Raw genomic sequence first — 7,413 nt, forward strand, 5'->3', positions numbered from 1 at the left:
GGCTGGAATATGGTCCAGGTGTGGGGTTAATATTCCGTGTAACTGGCTGATGGAAATGGGATGGGATGAAGGGACCTGGGAGTAGAGGATAAAGGAGGTGATAAAGAACCCAGTTTTGCAATTGACCAGAGGCTGTCCGGTTGCAGGCCACAGGCCTCCAGAGAGGGCTCCTTTCTCTGCGCATTGTATGAAAACAGCCATGCCATCTGCTCTTAAAAAGCCTGTGACGGGGGCTTCCCTGGTGGCGCAGTGGTTGAGAGTCTGCCTGCCGATGCAGGGGACACGGGTTCGTGCCCCAGTCCGGGAAGATCCCACATGCCGCGGAGCGGCTGGGCCCGTGAGCCATGGCTGCAGAGCCTGCACGTCCGGAGCCTGCGCTCCGCAACGGGAGAGGAAAAAGCCTGTGATGGAATTTCTGTAAGCTGAATTATATTTTAAAGGCATGAGGGACTATCCTCACTTAAAAGAACCTCATGAGAATTACTTTCGAAAAGCAAAGAATCGTTTTAAGGAGTAGACACTCAACACTTGGTTTGAGCCCCTGGATTTTTATGCCTTTGCTCAAAGTAGGAGTCAGCATCTTGCCCTTTCACGGGGAGGGGAAAATTGTTCTCTTACATCCATGGAATGCGAAGTTCTTAACAGAGTATAGTAATTAATTATTTCCCAGCTACTTTTACTTCTGCTATACTGAAGGTTGGGGGAAACCATTTCATTAAACAGAATTTAAACAACATGAAAAAGTTACTTTCTTTGTGCTTTTCCCAGGAAAGGCCTTCTCCAACAGCACTTTTCCAGACAGTTACCAAAGGACAATCCTTGCCAATAGAGACACTTGGTCTCTAAGTCTGGCTTTTGGAAAATGAGTGTGTATTTTTATTTATTTATTTATTTTTCCTAAACAGGACACTGTGAGTTCAGTCATGTACACTATGAAAATAATTGGTGTGTGTTAGTACGCCTTGTTCCAGATTTCATGCTTGTTGAAAGGTGATTGGATTCAAACCAGCAGATTTAAAGGTCAGCTGGTTGTTCTTAAACAGTGCAGAACTTTAACTCTTTTGTTGTCATGGATTTTAACCAAATGGCCATTTTAGGAAGGAGAAGAGACTGCATACAGTGTTCTGACATTTTGTCCTTAATTTTTTTAAAGTTCTCAGGGCTTTCTTGAGGATGAAAAGGGTCTGAGAAACAACTTCTCAACTGGCATTTGGAAATGGGTGGGAGGAGAGACTTAGTTCTTTTTAAACTACTAAATTTAGATCAGGGCTGTACCGGGAGAGTGGACATCACATAAGCAATATCTAAATGTCAGGCTGAAAGGTCTTTCTCTCTCTTTTTCAATAAGTACTTCAAATTTGCTGGTAAAAGCCAGTGATAGACTCTGTCTCTTATCTTCCCACCTTTTGAGTGATTTTTTTTTTTTTTTTTTCAGTTCCTTGAAAAGTTTGGTGGTGAAACCACAATCTAATCATCAATATTTAACCCAGCTGTTTGATGATGTTAGCTACATTTCTGAAGTGGGTATTTCACTGGGCTTTGGGATTTTGATGACCTTTTTCCTCAGTGATTTTGGTTGCGTGGGTTAAATGGTTTATTTTGTTGATCTTCAAAATACCTTCTGCCTACCAGTCTTTTTTCTGGGTTTCCCAAAATTAGGTAGGGGACTGACCTGTCTCTAATCAGTAGGGTGAATTGTAGTCAGCTGATGCTAAGGCTTCTTGTTTTTTTGGAATAGTGTCCTGGTGAATCCCTAGAAAGTGTTCAATATTTCATTATGAGGACCCCAGTTTGGAAGCTATAAAAGCAGTATCTTTCTTAAAGGAAAAAAAAAACCACCTCTCTGAGATTGACATTGGACACTTCCACATATGCCACACAAAAGTCGACAGGTAAAGGCAGCTGGAGTCCAAGTGTCTATCTACCTAGACTGCGTATGAACTCGTATAACTAACAAAAGGCAAACTAAAGTTACCCTGAAAAATCAGAGTCCCACTTTGTCAAGCAGATACTCAATATTCTCTTTCTTCTTGGTTACTTCAAAGTTCACTCTTAGTTCTTTTCTTTCTATGTTCTCCACAACTTTATAGCTGTGAGACCATGGGCTAGTTGCTTAAAAACTCTGTGCCCCATTTACCTCACCTGCAAAATGGGGAAAACATTACCTACCTCAGTGTTACTGTGAAAATTTAATGAGTTAATTTATGTAAGATGCTTGGAACAATGCCTGGCATAAAACAATGCTCAACAAATACTCTCATTATCATCATCATTTTTTGCTGTAATTCTTATCTCTTTCACCAGTTGCTGTGCCATGTGGAGATGTTTCCTCTGGTTGACGATTCTTCTGGTTGAGGTAGTACAAGCCTAGGAGTTCAGGTTAAAGCTGCTCTCCGTTTCATGTCTTAACACCCCAATCTTTTTTGCTTAAACCCCAGCTGAGGTTGGCTTGGAGACCTCCTATGGGAGACGATGGTCCTAAACCAGAGAGCTGGGGGAACAAATTGCTAGGGTGGATCTTGAGGGAAAAGATGGAGAGCCAGACATGGTGACAGTTCAGCCACTGAGGGAGAGTCTGGGAGACCAAAGCAGGTAAAAAGCAAAAGTACAGCTTGGGGATGCTTTCAGAAAGGGACCAGGATATTGTAAAGCAGCTATACCCCAATAAAAAAATAAATAAAAATAAAATTAAGTGGTTAATTCTAGGAAAGAACAATGGAATAGGGAAGAAGGAGATAATGTTTGCTTTTTTAGTTTGTGCATGTTTGTAATATCGGAATTCATTAAAAGAGAACATGTATTTGTTGTATAATTAAAACACTAATCACTAAGAAAAGTGTAAAAAAAAGAAAAGAAAAGAAGGGGACCAGGAGATGGGAGCCAGGAGGAGGCCCAGAGAAATGCCTTCTCAGACAGCTGTCCTTTATCTTTACTTATTGCCTCTGCAGCACCTTGTGCCCCTTCCAATAAGTTCCCTGAGCCACTGATATCCTCCAGGGGCTAATGCTCAGTGTTCTTGAACATCCCCTTTCAAAGGCTCCGGCTGGGCTCCGGCTACCTGCATTTCACTGTTGTTCTCATATTCTTCCCTAATTAACTCATGCATAACCTCCAGTTTTCGCCGTTAACTCTCATTCAATTCTATCACATAGGTAGCAATCCCAAATCTAAGGTTTACGTCTGAGCCAAAGCGAAAATGACACAGCTGCAAAATACCTGCCACAGTAAGTACCAGGCGTTATAACATGTAATGACACTTTGAATTCTGGTGGAAAATAGTTCCCAGAGCATAGTTTTTCAAATATTTTTGACTGCAATCAACAAGAATAAACAGATTTTACATCACAGGCTCTATATACACATACATATATGTGTGTGTGTGTGTATAACTTAAGCAAAAGTAAAAATCATGAAATGATGCTTAATCTTACCGTGCAAGATCCACTTTGATGATTTCTATCTGATTGAAAGTAAGGCTGTTTGTAACCCACTAAACACATAGCCTGCAATTTGGGAAAACTTGATCTGGAGTACCATCCAGCAATTGCCTTTTGAGCTCTTCTATGTTATCCACATATCATACATGAAGGAGGATTGTGGCCATCTGTTACATTTTCAGGGATTTTCTTCTTAAACAAACAAAAAGGGAAATGTGGGTCAAGAACTGGCATGTTATCTGCAAAACATAATTTCTCCTTTCCTTTCCCTCATACTCTTTCCTAATAATTATTCTCCCTTAATTCCCCTGAAATTTAGGAAACATTTATGAGAGAAATTAAAGAAGATCTAAATAAATGGAGGACTATACTGTGCTCATGGATGGAAAGATTTTATATAGATATCTGTATGTCATAATGATGTCAGTTCTTCCATAAAGAGGTCAATAATATCACAATCAAAATGCTAGCAGTCTTTATTTTCTTAATGGAGGTTCACATTCTTATTTAAAATTTTATATGGAAATAAAGTTAGCTAAGTTAGCTAAGAATAGTCAATAGAGCTCTAAAGAAAAAGAGCAAAGATTAAGACTTAACTCTCAGATATTAATACTTGTAAAGCACAGTAATTAAGACAGTGCAGTATTGATACAAAGATAGAAAAATTACCCTGAATAGCAGTTTTATACATCTTTTGTTAGATGTATTTCTTTTCTTTTTTTAATGTGGTTGTTATATTTTATTTTCCAAGTAATACTGATTAAAAATATTTACACACCTACTTTTAAGTCCACAGTTTAGCACTCTTATTTGTATGGCTTTAAAAGTTATAGCACAAGATCTTTACATTAAGGATTGGGGAAAAAGATTCATTCAAAACAAAGCCTGATATATTATTTACATGTTTTTCCTCTGTACTTTATTTTAAATACATTAATTTTTAAGTGATGCTCATCTTTTTTTTCATCTGGTGGTAAAATACTAGTGCAGCTTTTCATCAAAATAAAGTTTACCACAGATATAAGTGAATTTTCCCAATTGAAAATGGCCCTTCAGCCGCCACTGAATGAAATTTCTCAATCTAACTGAAGTGGAAAAGAACCGGTAGCTGTCACTGTAAGGAAAATACCGAGTGCTATAGCATGACCTACATTGCTCCTTGCAACACAAACTCTGAAAGACCCAGAGGCGCTTTACAGAAGTTTAGTTGAATTTGAAAAGGCACATGGGTGTGGTTGGTTTTTAAACATTCTAGAAATTTGCCGCCACCACCACCGTTTCTGTTGCAGAGATGACATCTGTGACTGTCAGGGTAGACGAGAGTGTTGTTCCAGCTAAAGAAAGCCAGAAGCCAGGATGTAACCACACAGTAACAATGCACTTGTCTTCATGCAGCCTTGTGTTTCCTACATATTCAAATATTCTAACATGCCTTAGAATACATAAACTTGTATTCTAATGATTTTACGTTTGATTTTACAATATGGGGGAAAAAAAAACTTGAGGAAGGACATGACTGGGCAAAGAGAGAAAGGAGAACCCTTACCACAATGAAAATAGATACATTCGTACCCAACTATATAATAAGAATATAATCCATTTCAGTTTTCCAGAAATATACTTCTCAAAGCTTCCCATTCACTTACGGGAAAGATCCCTCCTCTGTGGCATCAAGTGGGGGAAAATCAGTTTGTTTCAATAGAAACAGTTCAACACAACAGGAAAGAGCTTAACTTTGGTCCACATGTCTGTTAGCTTAAGGACAGTCACACTGCCCATCATCAGTTCAAAAACTCAACACATAAACTTAAAAATATATTCATTTGTTATTTCATTCTAAAACTGGCATAGGTGTTCTGTTCTCATTTTCTGACTTTTCAGCTTGGGAATCCACTGTTGATTTGGTCTCTAAACCCTCAGCATCTTCGTGATCTTCTCTGGCCGCCGCAGCAGCATCTGCTTGGGTAGGCTCTCTCTCCTCTTGGTTCATGATTTCAGGGGTCACTTGATCCAAGTCTGCTTCTAGAAGCTCAGTTTGTACTTCCATTGGCATCTGATTTACCCGTTCAACATGCAGCTCCTCTACATGTACTTCGGTACCTTCTTCAGTCTGAATTCGACCCACTTCTAGATAACTTACCTGGACCTGTTCTAGAAGCTCGTTCATATGTGAATCGTGCACTTGGCTGTCCTGGAGCAGATCTGGGTGGACCTGTTCCACAGTCACTTGTGCTGAATCCACTTGACCCTGAAGCAATGGTAACACGTGCACCTTCCCAACTTGTTCTATAGTAGTCATTGATGTCACAGGTTCAGTTTGCACACGTGTTTCTACTGAAAGAACTTCTTCAGTTACTAGACGCTCTGAAATATTATGAGCATCACTGAGATGCCTCCTTAATTCATTTCCTTGCATAAACCACAAGTCACACAAAGTACAATGGTTGGGTTTATCTCCAGTGTGTATTACCAAGTGATCTTTGGACTGGTCCCAGCTGTTAAACACACTATTACAGACCTGACATTCATAAAGCTTCTTTCTTCCCTTTTTTGCCCCCACTCCAGTTTGGCATGCAGTGAGGTGACATTTGAGGGTGCTATTTCTAGCAAATCGTTCATGACAATTTGGACATTCAAAAGGTTTTTCACCTTTTGCTTTCGTATGCTTTCACGTATGCTTTCGAAGATGCTCTTTAAAATGTCCAAAGTGGTCAAACTGTTTCTCACAGTACTGACATATATGAATTTTTTTCCCAGTTCTTTGCTTCTTACTGACTCCACCTTCTTCAAGGTGGTAACAATTGAGGTGCTGTTTCCACGCGCTCTCCCGAAGATACCTTTTATTGAATATTTCATACTTGAAACTCTCAGTGGAGTGTGATTTCATGTGTTCCTTAAAATGGTAAAACAATTTAAATGAACGGTTACATTTCTCACAATGGAACAAATCCTTCACATGTGACAGCTGAAGTTCCACAATTTCAATACCTTCTACCTGTTTGCTTGTGGGGTCAGAGGCACAGCCATCTTCATCTTTAATCTGCCCTTTTCTATCACCTTGACGGTACTTGCTGGTGATATCTGCCAATAATGCCAGAGCGGAATCATCAGAGGAACCTGTGCTCTGAATATATTTATGGACTGCCTGGCAGTAGCCACATCCTCTAACGTTTCAGTGCCTTCATCTTCCACTTCGATTGTGCCTTTAGCAATCTCCACCTCGATTTCAACAGGTTCAGATTCTGCAGACGGCAATGACTCAGTGATAACATTTGAAGTTTCTGCAATCTTTCTTTTTTTTGCTTCACTTTTTCCTGTGATAGTTTCCTCTAGTGGAGCTGAGTTTTCTTTGTTCCTGACTTCAAGGGCTTTGATAGCTTCTAGCATTTGTAGAAACTCTGTTTTCCATACATCGTTGGCTGCTTCTTCTCCTTGTATCATTAATTTTGCTGTATATGTGAACTCAATCAAATGATGAAAGGCCATTTTACTACCACCTTCTATCTCCACCAAAGGTTCCTGAGTAAACTCCCGAAAGAATTTGTAAAAGAACTTGCTGCGAGCAGCCAAAACAGCCTTGTGGGCCTTAAAATGGTGTCCGTCGACAATCAGGGTGATGTCAGTAAACCGGTCCTGCTCTCGCTGTTCATTCAATCGGTCCAGGATCATTTTATGATGTTCAGGGAACTCCTGAAGGCATTCCATCGTCTCTTCGGCCTCCGTGGCCATCGGGTTGTTCTAGCTCACGATCCTCCCTCTCTCCTTTCCGTCCCAAAAGCCTTGCCTTCTCTACTCGCCCCTCTCGGGGCGTAACTCGCCCCACACTTTTCCCTAACCCTGAACAGCGCCTCACCCGCCATTTCCTCGCGAGTGCCCGGGCGCTCCCTCTGCTTGGGTCCGGCTGGCGCACGTGGGCTCGCTCCGAGACCCGGACGGCTGCGGCGCGGGCGGCGGCGGCGGCCACCTGTTAGATGTA

The 7,413-nt window shown here is 40.7% G+C and overlaps 1 protein-coding gene across 1 annotated transcript; it reads right to left on the reverse strand.

Moving 5' to 3' along the window:
• Positions 1 to 5,254: 5,254 nt before the first annotated feature.
• Positions 5,255 to 7,171, reverse strand: LOC116751486 (zinc finger protein 131-like). Its single transcript, XM_032627434.1, is given in 3 exon segments — positions 5,255 to 6,330; positions 6,433 to 6,575; positions 6,578 to 7,171. Coding segments are annotated over 3 exon segments (1,794 nt in total). The 5' UTR covers positions 7,167 to 7,171; the 3' UTR covers positions 5,255 to 5,268.
• Positions 7,172 to 7,413: the final 242 nt, after the last annotated feature.

The sequence above is a fragment of the Phocoena sinus genome, chromosome 3, assembly GCF_008692025.1.
Source record: "Phocoena sinus isolate mPhoSin1 chromosome 3, mPhoSin1.pri, whole genome shotgun sequence".
In the NCBI taxonomy this organism is placed as follows: Eukaryota; Metazoa; Chordata; class Mammalia; order Artiodactyla; family Phocoenidae; genus Phocoena; species Phocoena sinus.